General features: G+C 58.0%; 2 protein-coding genes across 5 annotated transcripts in view; one reads left to right on the top strand and one right to left on the bottom strand.

Annotated features, from left to right (window-relative positions):
• Positions 1 to 80: 80 nt before the first annotated feature.
• BTBD17 (BTB domain containing 17) lies at positions 81 to 5,967 on the top strand. 2 transcript variants are annotated; one of them, XM_016932872.4, is made up of 3 exons: positions 81 to 288; positions 2,156 to 2,432; positions 4,653 to 5,763. In XM_016932872.4, the coding sequence occupies exons 1-3, from the start codon at positions 201 to 203 to the stop codon at positions 5,725 to 5,727; spliced, it is 1,440 nt and encodes a 479-aa protein (XP_016788361.1). In that variant the 5' UTR covers positions 81 to 200; the 3' UTR covers positions 5,728 to 5,763. The 2 variants fall into 2 exon arrangements, with proteins under 2 accessions (XP_016788361.1, XP_511661.1); XM_511661.6 differs by lacking the exon at positions 81 to 288 and adding an exon at positions 480 to 655 and having other exon boundaries at positions 4,653 to 5,967.
• A 629-nt stretch (positions 5,968 to 6,596) lies between these two features.
• KIF19 (kinesin family member 19) overlaps positions 6,597 to 16,810 on the bottom strand; it is a 29,625-nt gene continuing 19,411 nt past the window's right edge. For 2 of the 3 annotated variants that reach the window (XM_016932868.3, XM_016932871.3), the window contains 13 exons: positions 15,895 to 16,041; positions 14,519 to 14,641; positions 13,070 to 13,235; positions 11,846 to 12,020; positions 11,516 to 11,714; positions 10,281 to 10,551; positions 10,078 to 10,199; positions 9,464 to 9,597; positions 9,117 to 9,222; positions 8,837 to 8,924; positions 7,860 to 8,257; positions 7,477 to 7,636; positions 6,597 to 7,236 (listed from right to left, as the gene is read on the bottom strand). In XM_016932868.3, coding sequence (XP_016788357.1) covers positions 7,106 to 7,236; positions 7,477 to 7,636; positions 7,860 to 8,257; positions 8,837 to 8,924; positions 9,117 to 9,222; positions 9,464 to 9,597; positions 10,078 to 10,199; positions 10,281 to 10,551; positions 11,516 to 11,714; positions 11,846 to 12,020; positions 13,070 to 13,235; positions 14,519 to 14,641; positions 15,895 to 16,041 — 2,220 coding nt within the window. In that variant the 3' untranslated portion in view covers positions 6,597 to 7,105. The remainder of the gene's footprint in view (positions 7,237 to 7,476; positions 7,637 to 7,859; positions 8,258 to 8,836; positions 8,925 to 9,116; positions 9,223 to 9,463; positions 9,598 to 10,077; positions 10,200 to 10,280; positions 10,552 to 11,515; positions 11,715 to 11,845; positions 12,021 to 13,069; positions 13,236 to 14,518; positions 14,642 to 15,894; positions 16,042 to 16,810) is intronic. The other variant, XM_016932870.3, reaches the window with a different exon arrangement.

The following is a 16,810-nucleotide window of genomic DNA, read 5'->3' as shown; positions in this document are numbered from 1 at the left end:
GAGCTTCTCTCTGAGGAGCTGCCCCACCCCAAAATGGGAGTGGGGGAGGGGTGGGAGCCTCAGCCGCCTCTCCTTTCCTCTTCCAGGCCCTTCCTTTGCAGCCGGCTCACCATGGTGCTCCAGGCACGACGCTGCCAAGTGCGCTCCGTGCCAGGGCCGAGGCCTGGGGTTGGGGGAGGGAACTGGGGACCCTCAGGCCAATGGCTGCCAGTGGTCCTGGAGCCCCTCGCCTATTCTGCAGAGAGCCTGAAACTTTCCAGGGAGAGGCACGGCTAGCCCTGCTGGGTGGTAAGGAGATTGGGGGAGGAGGGTTCCGGATCTGTTCCCCTTGGGGGCCCACAGGCAGCACAATAGCCCCCGGGGCTGCCACTCTCTGGCTTAAGTGGTTGCCTGGGCAACAGCTGGGGCCAGTTTCCACCAATCCATGGAGGAGGCTGAGTGGGGGAGGGAGGCCAAGCAGGAAGGGGGGTGCCGTCCCCTTGTGCCGGATCCTATATAAGGAAGAGGGATGTGAGCAGAGTGGTCTGGGCTTCACCGTCCCTCCAGTGGACTTGGGGGCTGAGCACAAAGATGCCTAGGAGAGGCTACTCCAAGCCTGGGTCCTGGGGCAGCTTCTGGGCCATGCTGACCTTGGTGGGCCTGGTCACCCATGCAGGTGAGCGGGCAGTGGGCCAGGTGCGGGGCAGGGTGGAGCGGCAGGTCGTCCCAGCCCTGGCTGCACGCGGCCGGCCAGGAGGGGGCGGTGTCCAGCTGCTGGGGAGAGCACGGGGTGGACCGGACAGCTCCACGGACTCATCTGTCTGAAGGAAGGAGGGGCCTGGCAGGCAGGTGGGCAGGGCTCTTAAGGACAAGAGGACCCTCCATTGCCCATTGTCCTGGGCAGAGGCTGAATGGGGACGCCATCAGCATTCAGGTCCTTCAAAGTGACAGCTGGGGAAGGCAGTGCTGGGAAACATACTACCCGCTTCTCTTTCACCCTCCCTTTGTCCCTCAGCCTCCCTCTCTCATGCACAGATGCTCTGCTCCTGTGTGAGCCTTCTCTCCCGTGTGCACCACGGGCCTGCATGTGCTGTGCGTGCACATGTGGCCGCGGCCCATCCGCTGCAATCAGGCCCCCGCCCGCCTCCCTCTGCGAGGCTCCCCTCGCTGTTCTCGGCTTGGGAAAGCTGCTGACAGTTTCTATAACTGAGTGCATATCCCCATCTGACTGTCAGGGCATCCTGGAGCATAAGCAAAGGGCCGGCCTGGCCAGCCTCAATGCTCAGTTACCCAGGAAGTTCTATTCCAGCACCAGCTGGCCCTTCGCACTTTCTCCTGTCCCCTGCTGGCCACCCACAGAAAATGGGCTTCTGTCTCAGAGATCAGGACCCAAGAGGGCAGGGCTGGGCCTGGAAAACAGCTTCCCTTCCACACCCGCAGCCTCGTCTCACACCCGCCCCTCTCTCCTGCTACTGCTGTGGCCTCCCTAATGCTCTCTCTGCTCCCAGTACCCCAGGCCCATTCTGTTCAAGGGCCTTTGCGGGGCTGGAGCCTGCCTTGACACTGGTTCCCTGGCTGGCTCCTTTAAAACTGGAGTGCTTATTTGTGTGTGTCTTACCCGTTTGATATGTCAATTCGTGCTTTTATGAGCTTTTATGAGCATAAGAACTTGGCTTGCTTTGTCCACTGCCATATCCCAAGCTCTTAGGAGAATGTCTAGCATATAGTAAGTGCTCAATAAATATTTGTTAGTGAATGCAGCACTTCTGACTAATGCTCCAAGGGGTTAGATGGACAATTCTTTAGGAAGTGAGAAGGGTGGGACCACGAGTTTCCTCAACCCTTGCCTGGGGGGCTGGCAGCATGGAGATGAGTTCTGGGCATGTTGTCCTAAACCTGAGCACAACCTCCCCCTGCCTGAATGCACCCCCTTCCAAGAGCATCCTCTTGGGGTTTGCATTGGCATGACCTTCCCACCCAGGGTGCGTTTGTGTGTGCACCGATGCATCCACGCGCCTCGTGGGCACAAACAGGTATGCACATACAACCCGCCTAGGCCCACCTTGCCCTCTGCTCACACCCATGCATATGTCTCCAGCTGGTCCCTCTCCACCCCTGACTGAGGTTCTGGGCCCAGGCACCTTCTCAGGCTATGCTGTGTTCCTTCCTGTTGCAGCACAGAGAGCTGATGTTGGCGGGGAGGCAGCTGGCACCTCCATCAACCACTCCCAGGCGGTGCTCCAGCGCTTGCAGGAGCTGCTGCGGCAGGGCAACGCCAGCGATGTGGTTCTGCGGGTGCAGGCTGCGGGCACCGATGAGGTCCGGGTATTCCATGCCCACCGCCTGCTGCTGGGACTGCACAGTGAGCTGTTCCGGGAGCTGCTAAGTAACCAGAGCGAGGCGGTGCTGCAGGAGCCACGGGACTGCGCCGCTGTCTTCGACAAGTTCATCAGGTGGGGACGCGGAAGACTAGGGGAAGGCTTCATCCCTTCCTCAGCCCCCGGCTCCTCCACCTACAGGGTCAGGGAAGCCCAGGCCCTTAGAGGTTGTTATGTCCATTTCCCCGGACATCACTGGGATGACAGTGACCCCTGCATCCCTTCTTCCACTGTACAGCTCCCTGTCTTTGCCCGTGTCATCTGTGCAGTTTGATATCACTTTCGGTTCCTAGTAACACCCTCAGGGCTGTTTCCAAACCTGGCCATAGACAGCTTTTAAAAACTACAGTTTTGGGGCCGGGCACGGTGGCTCATGCCTGTAATCCCAGCAATTTGGGAGGCTGAGGCAGGTGGATCACTTGAGGTCAGGAGTTCAAGACCAGCCTGGCCAACATGGTGTACTAAAAATATAGAAAATTAGCTGGGTGTGGTGGCACACGACTGTAATCCCAGCTATTTGGGAGGCTAAGGCAGGAGAATGGCTTGAACCTGGGAGGCAGAGTTTGGGTTTGCAGTGAGCTGAGATCGTGCCACTAGATTCCAGCCTGGGTGACAGAGCAGGATTCTGTCTGAAAAAAATCAACCAACCAACCAACCAACCAACCAAACAAAAAAACTACAGTTTCATGGATCCCAACCTGGATCGTCAGTTTCAGGTCTAGGGTTAGGGCCAGCAATCATTTTTTATTTTATTTATTTACTTTTTATTTTCCTAAATATTCCATTATAGACAAATATTTTTTATTTGAAAGCATCGCTGTGGTTTTGGTGTTTGGCCAGGTTTGGAACCACAGGGCTAGGGAGCTGAAAAAGTTAGACGGCTCTCTCCACCTCCTGCCTCCTGCCGTGATGCTGCTCAGGGGGTGCCATTCACACTAGTGTCTAAGAAAGTAACTCTGTTCTAACGGCTCAGATGAGATGCCTGCAGAATTCCATACATTGCTTCCAAGTTCCAGGCAACAGGAAAGGGGATAAGACAGAAGGGCAAAAAGAGTCTTCCTGTTAACCCGGAATCAGTTGCATTTAATCAGCCTTCCTGCAAATCCCAAACTGCGCCCACTGACCAGCAGTTAGTCACATGGCCAAGGCCAGAATGAGGGAGCCTGGGAAATGTGGTCTTTTATTCCCAGAGGCAATCACGCAGGGGAAAGGGGAGAAATGGATGTTGGGGAAGATGGCTGGCAGTGGCTGCCACACTCCTATAGAGGCAAGTGCGGTGCCGTGTGCCGGTGGGGACTGGCAGGAAAGGTGAGCCATGGGACAGCGGCAGAAGTAAGAGGAAGAGATACTCAGCACAAGTGATCACCAACAGTAGGAGAGGAAAAAGAAAGGTGAGGCTGCAAAAAAGAAATGGGGGCTCACAACTGTAATCCCAGCACTTTGAGAGGCCAAGGTGGGAGGACTGCTCAAGTCCAGGAGTTTGAGACCAACCTGAGCAACACAGAAAGACCCCATCTCAAAAAAAAAAAAAAAAAAAAAAAAAAAAAAGCTGGAGTGTAGTGGCATGATGATCATAGCTCACTGCAGCCTTGAACTCCTGGGCTGAAGCTATCTTCCCACCTCAGACTCCCAAGCAGCTGGGACTACAAGTGTGCACCACCAAGCATGACTAATGTTTTAACTTTTTTTTTTTTTTTTTGTAGAGATAGGGTCTTGCTATGTTGCCCAAGCTGGTCTTGAACTCCTGGCCTCAAGCAATCCTCCCATCTTGGCCTTCCAAAGTGCTGAGATTCCAGGTGTGAGCCACTAGCACCCACCTGGCCTGTAGCAAGATTCTTTATTCTCCTCTGGTTGTCACAATAACCCTGAGGGGTGTGTGCCACTCCCCCTTTCCTAGGTGATCGATTAGCCTAAGGTTCACTGAAGTTAAGTGACTTGCCCAGACTCATGGCAAGGAGAAGGCAGGCCATGGATCCCAACCAGACTGGAAACCCCAACGACAGGAGCCACGTCTGTTTTGTTCCAGCCTAGGGCTGCACGCCTAGTAGAGGCACAGTCAATGCAGGCAATTTCTACATCACCACGGAAACGGAAAGAAAAGCCTGTGAAGTAAGAATGGCCTGGAAGGGTCCTTGAAAGGAAAACATGGGAAGCCTCAGGGTGGGGCTTCCACTGTGTTTGCACCCGGACCGTGAAGCTCCAACTCCAGGCCGGGTCCTCTGTGGACTCTAAAAAATCTATCCTGGGAGGTGGGTACCGCCCTGACCCCGCCCCACCTCTCGGTCTCTCCCGCAGGTACCTGTACTGCGGGGAGCTGACCGTGCTGCTGACCCAGGCCATCCCCCTGCACAGACTGGCCACCAAGTACGGCGTGGCCTCCCTGCAGCGCGGCGTGGCCGACTACATGCGCGCGCACCTGGCGGGAGGCGCGGGCCCGGCGGTGGGCTGGTACCACTACGCGGTGGGCACCGGGGACGAGGCCCTGCGCGAGAGCTGCCTGCAGTTCCTGGCCTGGAACCTGTCGGCCGTGGCGGCCAGCACCGAGTGGGGCGCCGTGAGCCCCGAGCTGCTCTGGCAGCTCCTGCAACGCTCGGACCTGGTGCTGCAGGATGAACTGGAGCTGTTCCACGCGCTGGAGGCCTGGCTGGGTCGCGCGCGGCCGCCCCCTGCCGTGGCCGAGCGGGCGCTGCGCGCCATACGCTACCCCATGATCCCACCGGCACAGCTGTTCCAGCTGCAGGCGCGCTCGGCAGCCCTGGCGCGCTACGGCCCCGCGGTGGCCGACCTCCTGCTTCAGGCCTACCAGTTCCACGCCGCGTCGCCGCTGCACTACGCCAAGTTCTTCGACGTCAACGGCAGCGCCTTCCTGCCCCGCAACTACCTCGCGCCCGCCTGGGGCGCCCCGTGGGTCATCAACAACCCGGCCCGCGACGACCGCAGCACCAGCTTCCAGACACAGCTGGGCCCTAGTGGCCACGACGCGGGCCGCCGGGTCACCTGGAACGTGCTCTTCTCGCCGCGCTGGCTGCCTGTCAGCCTGCGGCCCGTTTACGCGGACGCCGCGGGCACAGCGCTGCCCGCCGCGCGCCCGGAGGACGGCCGACCGCGGCTGGTGGTGACGCCGGCCAGCAGCGGCGGCGACGCGGCGGGCGTGAGCTTTCAGAAGACCGTGCTGGTGGGGGCGCGCCAGCAGGGCCGCCTGCTGGTCCGCCACGCCTACAGCTTCCACCAGAGCAGCGAGGAGGCCGGCGACTTCCTGGCGCACGCCGACCTGCAGCGGCGCAACTCCGAGTACCTGGTTGAGAACGCCCTGCACCTGCACCTCATCGTCAAGCCCGTATACCACACCCTTATCCGGACCCCCAAGTAGCCTCGGGGTCTGGGAATAAAGGCCTGGCCTAGGTGGTCCCTGTGGGTCTGGGAAGGGCAAGGCGAGCGTGGAGGTGGCAACAAGCCTGGTCCCCTGGATGGCCAGGCGCCGGCCACCCTAGGGCTGGGGTGGAGTCCAGGTGAGGCGTGGTAGACGAGATGCCTGGTTTCAAGAGCTGATTTCACAGCTGACTTGAAGGAACGTTCTTGGTCCTGAATAAACCGATGCTCAGAGTGGTAAGGGGATGACTGAACCACTCAGTTTCTGGGTAAAAGCAACCCAGGGAGGGTCCCACAAGCCAGGGGGTTTAGGGGTTTCACTCCCCTTTGTTGAGCTTTTCCCCCCACTCAGACACAGAACTAGGGCAGGTAAAAGCATCCACATGGTCACAGCAACCCACCCGCCTGGGAGACAGGGAGCGCCCCATTCCCCTTGCGGGGGAGTCAGTGAGCACCCCATTCCCCTTGCGGGGGAGTCAGGGAGCACCCCATTCCCCTTGCAGGAGTTTCCTCACTTTGAGGCTGAGGGGCATAGCTGGGCAGTTTCTGAGCCCCGACCTCGAGGGGCAACCGCCTCATCTGGGTTGTGAGACTTTCTGGCATCTGGGCCGCCTCAAGTCCCTGACCTCTCCTGGGAGGGTGCCTGGGCAGGTGTGAAGGCCAGTGGGATAGGGACATAACGGACCTTGCTAGCCCCACCATGGGGAGAGGCCTCAGGATCTAGAGAAAAACCCCTCTCCCCCAGGTATTTGTAGATTGGTGCTATACAGCGAGCCAGGGGTAGATGGGGACCGGGGGGAGCGGGAGTTGGTTGAATCTTAGTCATGGCCACCCCACATTCCAGACAAGGTCAAATTTCCAACACAACCATCAAGACCCAAATGGGATTTTATTGTTAAAAAGGAAGAGTGAGAAAAAACCACTGCCAAGTAACAAAACCAGATTCCCTCCCTCACCCACATCCCCAATTGTAATATGTGAAGTGCCTGTCGGCGCCTCCCCAACCATCCAGGATGCCCGTGCCCCACACGTGGGCCAGGAGCCCCGTCTCACTGCCAGCTGCTTTCCCCCGTTTCCAAGGCCGAGGCTGGCCTCAGGGCTGTGCAGGGTTTTGGCAACAGCATTCTGTCCAGGGCTGGGAAGCCAGGGAGCCCAGCCGTCCTGGCCATGTCCCCTGGCCTCACCTCTTTTCCCCGGTGGCACTGAAAGCATGGGAGGGTTGGGCAGAGACCCCAGTTCCTGGGTCTCAGGAGCCCTGGCCTGCTGAGATCCTGAGCTTACTTCCTGGTCATCTCCATCTGCCCAGCCTCCACCTCCCATGCCCTGCTAGACCCCATTCAGTCTTGGGAGGTGAGAGAGCCAGTTCCGGGCAGGGCCGCTCAGTTATGCCGGGAGCATCCATCTGTGCCATGGGTGCTTGTGCCGTGGGGCAGACGGGGCCCACGGGTAGCCCGTCGAGAACCACCACCTGGGTTGGGGGGAACAGCCAGGGGTGAGGAGTCCCCCGGGCCTGCAACAGGGAAAGGGGCAGGATCAGTGGTTTCGGAATGCCTCCCCAACTCCTCTCCCATCACCCAGTGGCCTTGAACTCTCTAGGGGCACCACCCCAGGATGCCAGTCCCATGAGTATTCTGCTAGAATCATGCTTCCAGCAAGGGGCAGCCAGAGGCGCAGGAAATGCAATGTGTCTTCTCTGCTCCCCTGCCTGGTGGAGGCCTCCCCTCCCCATCCCCTCCTTGCCCATACTGACCCGTGTTCTGGCTTGGAGGGAGTTTGACTTTGGCCAAAGGTAGCGTGACCTTTCCCAGATGCCGGATACCAGGGGCTGGGTGCCTGCACACTGGCATCCTGTGGTCTGAGATGTGCTCCGCCTGATGGGGCCCCAGGAGGTGTGTCTTGGGGTGGGAGAGCTGTGATGGTTGAACAGTGGGGTGAGGCCGAGAGCAGCACAGGGATCTGCTACCAGGATCTGTCCCAGCTACTATGCTAGGCTGGGGACAGAGACTGTGGAGGGTGTTGCCTCCAGGTATGGGGTAGGCTAGAGGTGCCCTGGAGCCTTTGGAGAAATCCAGCCCTCAGGCCTCCAGCTGCTATGGGAGTGCCTAGACACCCCACCCCTGCGCCTCGCCTCACCCCTTGCCCGGTGACCTCGAAGGATCGGGACCTCCGCTTCCTTCTCTTTGCCTCCAGCGACTCCTCCCTTTTCTTGCCCAGGCTTTTCTTCTGGCCACGCAGCCAGGGCCTGGGGCCGTCCCCATGATGTCCGACTGCCCGGGACGGGGCCTCGCCCGTGCTGCTGGACAGGTTGTCCTCACTGGCAGCATGCTGCAGTGTGGGGCTGGGCGGCCGCTTGCAGGCCAGTGGGCCTGGTGGCCGCGCATCGTCGCCCTCGCTCAGTGAGTGCAGGGACAGGCTGCCGCGCTCTGTCGCGGGTGCCAGCAGGTGTCGCCCCTTGGTTCCCAGGGCCCGCGAGCGCCGCCGGGCGGCCTTCACCCAGATGCACTTGGTGCCAGTCAGGATCTCCTTCCTCTCTGCAGCGGGACATGGGGAACATGCAACCCGAGATCAAGGCCACCTCTCAACACCCTCCTCTGACATGGCAGACGTGGGTAGGAGCCAGACTGCCTGGGTTTCAATCCCAGCACTTCCAGGGGTTTGCTATGTAAGAAACTTGGGCCCATTTCCAAGCCTCACTTTCATCTGCAAATGGGGGATGGTAAAACTAATGCCATCGGTTATTTCCAGGATTAATTGAGGAAATGGGCTCAACCTACATTATCCAGGGGGCAGACATTGAATCGATATTTGCTATTACAGTGATTACTGAGCGGAGGCGGCGGGGGAGGGGGGACATAAGTCTCCATGCCACATGTCTCTTTTCTAATTTCCGATTCTGCCCCCATCTCTCTAAATGTCCTTGACTTAGAGAGGACTCTTAAGTGTCCTTGACTGACTAACCCTCAGGGGCAATGGTGCCTCTACAGAATGTGTAGCACCCAATGCTTGGTTGCACTTGGCAGTGCAGAGGGCAGGAAAGGGCTTTGAGCTGGGTGATCTGAACAGTTTACAAAGGCCAGGTGAGGTGGCCGGGCAGCAGAGGGTACACATACCTTTGTGGGACAAGGGGATCTCTGACAGGTTCTCACTGCTGTCAGGGGAAGAGTTGATCCAGCTGCCCAGGCTGTCCTGAGCCGGGGCCTGTGGGGTGGAGTGGTTGGGAGGAGGAAACCCTTAAACACAGCAGGGACCCCATGCCCCACTCAGCAGAGACAGCGGGGCCTCAAGCTGGTGCCGTTTGGGAAAGGGTCCATCCCAACTGCTGCTGTCCACCCCCAAGTCCCGCACCCGCTGCAGTGGAGCTCGTGGGGCCATCGGGTACTGAGAGCTCACCTCCTGCGTCACCAGGCTGCCGAGCTGGATGGGAGGTGGGGTGGGCACAGAGGAGCTTTTTGCCTGCCAGGCCCCAGTACCAGCCTTGAACATGTGGTGGCCTTCACTGAAGTTGGCAGAGGAAGATGAGTGGCTGTAGACCAGGCTATCTCACCGAGGTCCCACCCCCACCCCAGGGGAGAAGCTGTTGGTGTGAAAGGAGAGAGAACCCAGGAGTCCTGGCTCCAGACCTGGGCCACCTGCTCCCTCTCATTGCTGCTCTGTGTTCCCCATTTAGCCTTAGTCTGGGTTGGCCTCTCTGGGACAGGGCACAGGGTGGGGGCTGGGGCAGGTGGCCCCCATCTCACCTCTCTGTGCTGAGGGGAGGGAGGGCGCTGTTCTGCAGGTGCTGGGCATCAGAGCTCAATGTCTTCACACTCTCCAGGTCAGAATCTGGGGTCAGTGAGGTTCCTGCTGGGGTAATTTTGGGCAAGGAGCTGTCCTGGGGAGGAGGGAGCCAGGGTGGACAGTTAGAAGATTTGGTCCTGGACCAAATCAGCACAGAGTCACAAAGGCTCACAGGGTGACAAGGGCTGTAAGATGGCCTGGGAGCCCCAGAAGGGCAGTGGGCTTGTGTTTGGGTCCTCGGGGGTAAGCTTTGGTCTGCTAGGCTTCCCCAGTGGCACTGCCTGATGCTTGGTCTCCTGGGAGGGCAGCTGGGGCCATTTGTGATATCTCAGATGGCCAGCCCTGACCCTCAGACCCTGGGTGGGAGCAAGTGATGCCCAGGAGTGCCCAAGGAGGAGGGTCTTACTCAGGCTTGATAAGGCTTTGGGTGGGGTAAGAAGGAAAGGGAGTCAACTCCCTGGGGTGCCAGCCAGCCTGGTCCTGTCCCCTCCAGCTGCCTGAAGGCATTGCCTTGGTCATCAGCCCCTCCCTGGGCACATGTGCCCATGTTCAGGCCGCCCAGGCGCCCACCCACCTGCAGGGCCCTGGAGGCCACTTGGTCCATGATGGTGGCCTGCTCCAGGCTGCTCTCCTCCAGCTCCCGCAGGTACACTTCGTAGAGCTCTTCCAGGCGCTGCGGGACGGCCAGGTTGTAGTCTGCTGGGGAAGGGGCAGGGCTCAGCGAGTGCCAGCGGCCCCCCCGCGGGTGGCTCAGATGAGCGGGGGCGTGGGCCCTACCGTCGATGATCTGCCGCTGGCCCTGGATAATCTCGTCGCAGAGACTGCGGTGCTGCTCCAGGCGGCGCACGGCCTCGTGGCGGTGGCGGAGCGCACCGTCGCGGAGCAGCGCATGCGACTGCATCTCGGTGTTCTCCACCTCGAGCTCGTGCACGCGGCACAGCAGGCTGAGCACCTCGCGCTGCTCCTCGGAGCCGATGCGCCGCGGCAGCGTCTCCTCCAGGCGCCGGCCCCGCGCGCGCAGCTCCCGGCAGCGCTGCTCCAGCGCCAGCTGCAGGAGGCGCAGGTCAGCACCTGGCAGCGGGGAGAGGGGTCCGATCCGCCTGCCCAGCCCGTCCTCGCCCCTCCAGCGCCTGGACTCCAGGCATCTGTCTGGAGCTCCAGGCTGAGGCCAACCCTAAAAGCTGAATCTTGGGCCTTACAATCAGAGACTGCTCCAAGGTGGCCCCTCAGTGTCCACTTTCTTGCTATCCTGACCGCAAACCACCCCGGAACCAGCTTGGGGGATAACTGCTCAACCCCAGCCCATGTGACCCCCTCAGGGCTCATGATACCCTAAAGCCCCTTTGGTCTGGGTATGTCCCAGAACAGAAGGCAAAGATCTGTTATTGGGAAAACCCTAATTATTATTATTATTTTTCTTTTTTGAGACAGGATCTCTCTCTGTCACCCAGGCTGGAGTGCGGTGGCGCTATCCCGGCTCCCTGCAACTTCTGCAGGGTTGCAAGTGATTCTTATTCCTCTGCCATCCGAGTAGCTGGGATTACAGGCGTGAGCCACCACACCAGGCTTTTTTTTTTTTTTTTTTTTTTGTATTTTTAGTAGAGACGGGATTTCGCCATGTTGGCCAGGCTGGTCTCGAACTCCTGGCCTCAAGTGATCTGCCTACCTCAACTTCCCAACGTGCTGAGATTACAGGTGTGAGCCACTGTGCCCAGCCTGAAAAACCCTAATTATAAAATTAGTTACCATTTTTTGAGTCCTTGGTATGTGCCAGGCATTTATGTAATCTTCCCAGCAACCCCATGAGGGCTGCACCATGGACTGCTCCCATTTTACAGGTGGGGAATGTGACGCATAGAGAAGTTAAAGAGCTTAGCAAAGTCACACAGGATTTGTGGCCTGAGTTCCCAAGTCTCACGGCTACCCCCACCCCGGCCCCTCCGCCTTGCCTCTCAAACCTGCTCACCCTGTCCCCTAAACCCACTCTCCGTGTCCCCCCAAACCCTGGACACCTTCTGCTTGCGCAGTTGCTTCTGCTCGCCCACCAGGGCTGCAATGCTCTCCCGGGCTGCGGCCACCTCGGGCGGCTCCAGGATGTCTGGTTGGTCATCGCCTGTGTCTGAGTCCTTCTCGCTGTCGTCCTTAGCGTAGCACTCCTTTCGCTGCTCCTCCTGCCATTTGAGGGCCCGGCGGGACTTCTCATGCTTCCAGCTGCCGCAGCCCCACCCAGAGAGACAGGGCATTCAGGCCATGGGGGCAGGGCACACTGTACAGCCACAGGTTGTGCTCCTCTGTCCCAGGCACAGGGGTGGGGCCTGGAGGGTCCTGGGAGGGGGGCTTACCCGGCGATGGTGAGCAGGTGTCGGGAGGTGTCAATCTGGACCTCCATGGCGCGGTTCTCCAGCTCCAGCAGGTGCCTCCGCACATCCATCTGCTCCTGGAAGGCGCTGGCGAGCTGCTCCCGAAGCTGTCCCATGCCGGCCTTCTCACCCTGCCCGCTGTGCAGCTGGACCTCAGCTGCCGATGGGTGAGGGTGGGCAAGGTAGAGGAGGCAGCAAGTTCAGCTAGCAAAGCCTGGGCCCACCTGGGGCCCTCCCCTCCCTTTCTTCCCAACTCAGTGCTCCCACTTCCTGTCCAACTGCTTCCTCCAGGAAGACCCCCTAGATTACTACATCCTCCCAGACTCCACTCCCACATTGAGTCTTCAAGCTGTTGCCCAAAAGCAATTCCCAGCTCCTTGGTATGAACTGGGCTCCTGCTAACCCTTACAGCACCTCTGTGCCAACTATAAAAAGGTGCCCCTAGAAACTACCGTCTGTGGCCAGGCACAGTAGCTTACACCTGTAATCCCAGCACTTTGGGAGGCCTAGGCAGGCAGATCACCTGAGGTCGGGAGTTCGAGACCAGCCTGGCCAACATGGTGAAACCCCGTCTCTACTAAAAATACAAAAATTAGCCAGGTGTGGTGGCGGGCACCTGTAATCCCAGCTACTTGAGAGGCTGAGGCAGAAGAATCGCTTGAACCCGGGAGGCAGAGGTTGCAGTAAGCCTAGATCATGCCACTGCACTCCAGCCTGGGCAACAGAGCAAGACTCTGTCTCAAAAAAAAAAAAAATCTTTACTGTCTGCCTCTCTCTTTATATTAGTAAATTTTTTTTTAAAAAAGCTTTACTGTCTGTTGGAAAACCATCATAGCAAATATGCAGGTCTACAAGGAAACGAAGCCCATTCCGGGGGTGCAGGCATGACCTCGCAGCCCTACGCCACAGCCCTTAGTGTGTGCCCTGCACAGCTCATTGCTCACGTGCCTCTCCTTCGTGGGATCCCACCTACTCTTCCAAGGTGGGGTTGTGAAATCGGGTTGTGATCTCTGGCAACTGTCTGAAGCAGAGATCACAATCCCATTTAACAGTTGAATGCTAGGAGGCTCAGAGCTGGTGAGTGCCTAGCTCAACCACCCAGCCAGAAAGAGCCCGATTCTGGATTTGAACACAACATGGCCTGATCCCAGAGCAACATGAGGCTGCCCGGAGGGGGCTGCCACTCACACAGACTCACAGGCGCACCTTGGATGTGGCGGATGTCACCCCGATCCTGCCGGCCCCGGGCCTGGCCCCGCCCAGTCTGCTCATCAATCTTGCACTTGAGTCGCTGGATCTCACCCCGCAGGTCAGCGATGATGCTGGTGTACTGTGCGATGTGGTAGGAGACGTTCAGGAGGTTCTGCTTCACCTGCAGGGAACACGTATGGAGCGGAGGGGATGCAGTCACCCCAGGTGCACTCACCGAGGCCTGCCTGCAGGGCCTTTCTTCCCCCTGCCTCCCCCAGTCTTTCTGGGTGACAGTAATGGCCTCCTTTCCTCCACTTCCACAACCTCCTGTCACACTCACTGCTAGATCTCATCAACCTTCAGTGGCTTCCTAATGCCTGCGGGGAACGTCCTCATTCCTCCACCCGTTGTTGAAGGGCCACCCCCATCTCTCTGATTTTCTCTGGGCTCACCACTCCTGCATGAACATCCCACTCCAGTTGAAGACCTGTCCTGCTCTCCCCATACCCACCACAGACGCCATCCCCTTCCTGCCTTTGGAACCTGTGCTCTCCCTGCTCCCACCTTTCTGGAATGTCCTCCCAGCCTTCAGGGTCCCACTCACAGTCTCCAGAGAGTTCCACTGGACCCCACCAGGCCACCCCCACCTCCTGTTCCTGTCTTGCCCCAGCACCTACCATTGGCATCATTTACCTGCTATTAGGAATATTCTGAACCATCAATGAGCTGTTTCAAGAATGTGTCTCCCGTCCCCCATTGAGGGGTTGGAATAAAACTTACAGCCCTCAGGGCAGCAGCTGGCAAGTGTTAGGTGTTGGGAGAATGTTCCCTACATGCTATCATACATGAATCCATTCCCACTCCTCCACACACGAACAGGTGGAAATGGATTTCTAAGTGGATGGCAAGGGTTCCGACATGCTTACAGACAGGTGAGGACACGGACTTGGAAACGGGGCAGATCTCATTTCCATCCTCAGCGCCATCACTGGCCAGCTGGGAAGTCACTTAACTTCCTTAAGCCTTGCTGTCCTAATCTGTACATGGGAACCGCAATAACACTGCTGTTTTTTGAGGATCAAAGGAGGTAGCATGTGAAACAGCTCAGAGCAAGTGCTCAATGAAGCTTGCCTCCTGTGATGACCATCATGAAGAGGTGCTTTGGAAATGCAAAGGTCTAAATGAGCATCTGAAGACGAGGAAGGGAAGAGAAGAGGGGATGAGGCAGGGGGAGCACAGTCCTGGGACTGGGGAAGCGGGGACCCTTGGGAGCTGTCGGCTTCCCAGCAGAGGAGCAGGGTTTGGAGGTGCAGGGAAAGTGTACAGGTGACGATCAACTAGGGAATGAGGCCAGTGCAGCAGTGGCTGGTTCCAGAGAGTGCAGTGGGGTGGCAGGGATCAGCCCAGGGGCTTGAATCTCAGCCCAGGAAGGTGTGTCCTGGTGGACGGTCCAGGGGCCCTCACCCTAGTCTTAATGTTCTTGGCCCGGCCGGCGTAGGTCAGGGTGTTCCGGGACTCCTCGAAGGCACTGCTCGCAGGACTGATGTGAGCGATCATCACTGTGCGGCTGTTTCCTCCCAGAGAGTCCTGGATGGGAGGTGGCTGTGGTCAGTGGGGACTGCCTCCTCAGGCCTTCCTCCTGCCAGGCTGTTCACGATGCCCTCCCTGGCGAGTGCAATCTCTCTGTCTCTTTACACTTAAGGGACCCGGCTGCTGAGCGTCATATGGTGTGAGGCTTGGGAGGAAGAAAGCCCTGCTCCAGCAATTACCAGCTGTGTAACCTTAATAAAGCTCATTCACCTCTTTAGTTCTTTTTTTTTTTTTTTTTGAGACAGGGTCTCGATCTGTCATCCAGGCTGGAGTGCAGTGGCGCTGTCTCAGCTCACTGCAACCTCCACCTCCCAGGTCCAAGCAATTCTCGTGCCTCAGCCTCTCGAGTAGCTGGGACTATAGGCGTCTGCCACCATGCCTGGCCAATTTTTGTATTTTTAGTAGAGATGGGGTTTCACCATGGTGGCCAGGCTGGTCTTGAACTCCTGACCTTAAGTGATCCACCTGCCTCGGCCTCCCAAAGTGCTGGGATTCCAGGCGTGAGCCACCACACCCGGCTTTCCTTGCTTTTTAAGGGGGCAGTCCTTTTGCAATTGTCCCCACCTCCCCGGCTTCTAGGTGCAGTCATGACGGCAGCTGCTGGCAATGTTAAGTAAGCGGTGACTCTGATATTAGATCAGGGAGGCCTCTGACTGGATCCTACTTTCAGCACTTACTAGTGTGAGCCCTTAGGAACATTACCTAACTGAGTTGTGCCTCAGTTTCCTCATCTGCAAATGTAATCCCTCAAACTCATAGAGTTGTTGACGAGATCTAAGGAGCTAATAGAGTGAAGTACTGAATTCAAGAGACCAGCCAGGAGTGGGCGCTCAGTGATGCTGCTGTAATTTAAGGCCAAGGACACCCCTGCACAAAGGAAGCTACCCCCAAACAGCCGACCTGTGGGGCCATGAGGCTGACTGCCCACCTGCACCCCCAAATCTAGACGGCTCTGACCCACAGCCCTGGGTGGGGGTATCACGTGCTCCTTTTCCTTCCCATTGCCCAGCCTTTGGTTAGGGTTGTCAGATAAAATACAGGATACCCAGTTAAATTTGAATTTCAGATACACAATTACTTTGTTTTAGCATAAGAATATCCCAAATATTTCATGGGACATATTTACACTAAAATAAATTTTGCTGTGTATCCTGAGGTTGGAATTTAGCTGGGTGCCCTGTATTTTCATTTGTTTAATCTGGCAGCCTCACCCTTGGTGCCCAGTGCCCAGGCCCAGCTGTGGCTGGTACCTTCAGGAGCCGGGTGAGCTTGCTGTCGCGATAGTTGATGTACTTGTTGCTACCCTTGTCGCTCAGGGCGTTGATGCAGTTGCCCAGTGCCAGCAGCGAGCGGTTGATGTGGGCCCCCTCCTTCATACGCTGCCCACGATTCTGTGTCTAGGGGGCGAGCAAAGGGCACACGTGTGGCCTGATGAGGCAGGGGACTGGGTTTCTCCCCAGTCACCCCACCAGTGAATGACCTGGTGATCCTGGGTAATAAACCCCCAAGGACCTTGTGGCCGTCCTCCTGCCAAGGCCACTGAGGGCATTGGAGAAGGTTAAGAGACCCGGAGGCCTCTGAACAAGAGTGATGGGCTGACAGCTTCTGAGGAGGGCTGAGATGGCCGGTTCTCCTCAGGGCAGGTGCCGTGGCACGGCCTGACACACAGTGCCATGGATGAGATGGGAGGGAGGTTGCTTTCCAGGCAGCTCAGCTGGGAGCCGGCAGGACCACTGGTGCTCCAGAGGGTGCTCCAGGGAGCAAGGAGGAAAGCGCGTGCACATGTGCATGGTGGCGGAGGGCAGGTTCTTCTCCTTTTCTTGGGCCTGCAGGAGCATGTCAAAGCCGAGGAGGCCCTGCCTGCAGCTCCCCTTAGGAGGTGGCTCTGCATGGAGAAGCCGGACCAGCTCGCTCCAGTGGCTGAAGGGCACTCTCTCTCCTCCCAGGCCTCTCCCCTGTGTGCCTTCCAGGAAGCCCCCCAGGCTTTACTGGAAGGGAGGAATAAGTTTCTTGAACCTGCCCTGTTCGAATCCGACCCCAGATGTTCAAAGACAAAAGACTGTTCATTCTTTCCGGCACTGTCATTTCCCTTGCATTTGTTCCAGTGCCAGCAATGGTGACATCATCCAGCCTCATTGCTCAGGTGACCATAAAACTCCCAAGATT

This window comes from Pan troglodytes, chromosome 19 (genome assembly GCF_028858775.2).
Source record: "Pan troglodytes isolate AG18354 chromosome 19, NHGRI_mPanTro3-v2.0_pri, whole genome shotgun sequence".
Lineage (NCBI taxonomy): Eukaryota > Metazoa > Chordata > Mammalia > Primates > Hominidae > Pan > Pan troglodytes.
Note: the sequence above shows the minus strand (reverse complement) of the source record. Positions and strands in the feature narration are given on the sequence as shown.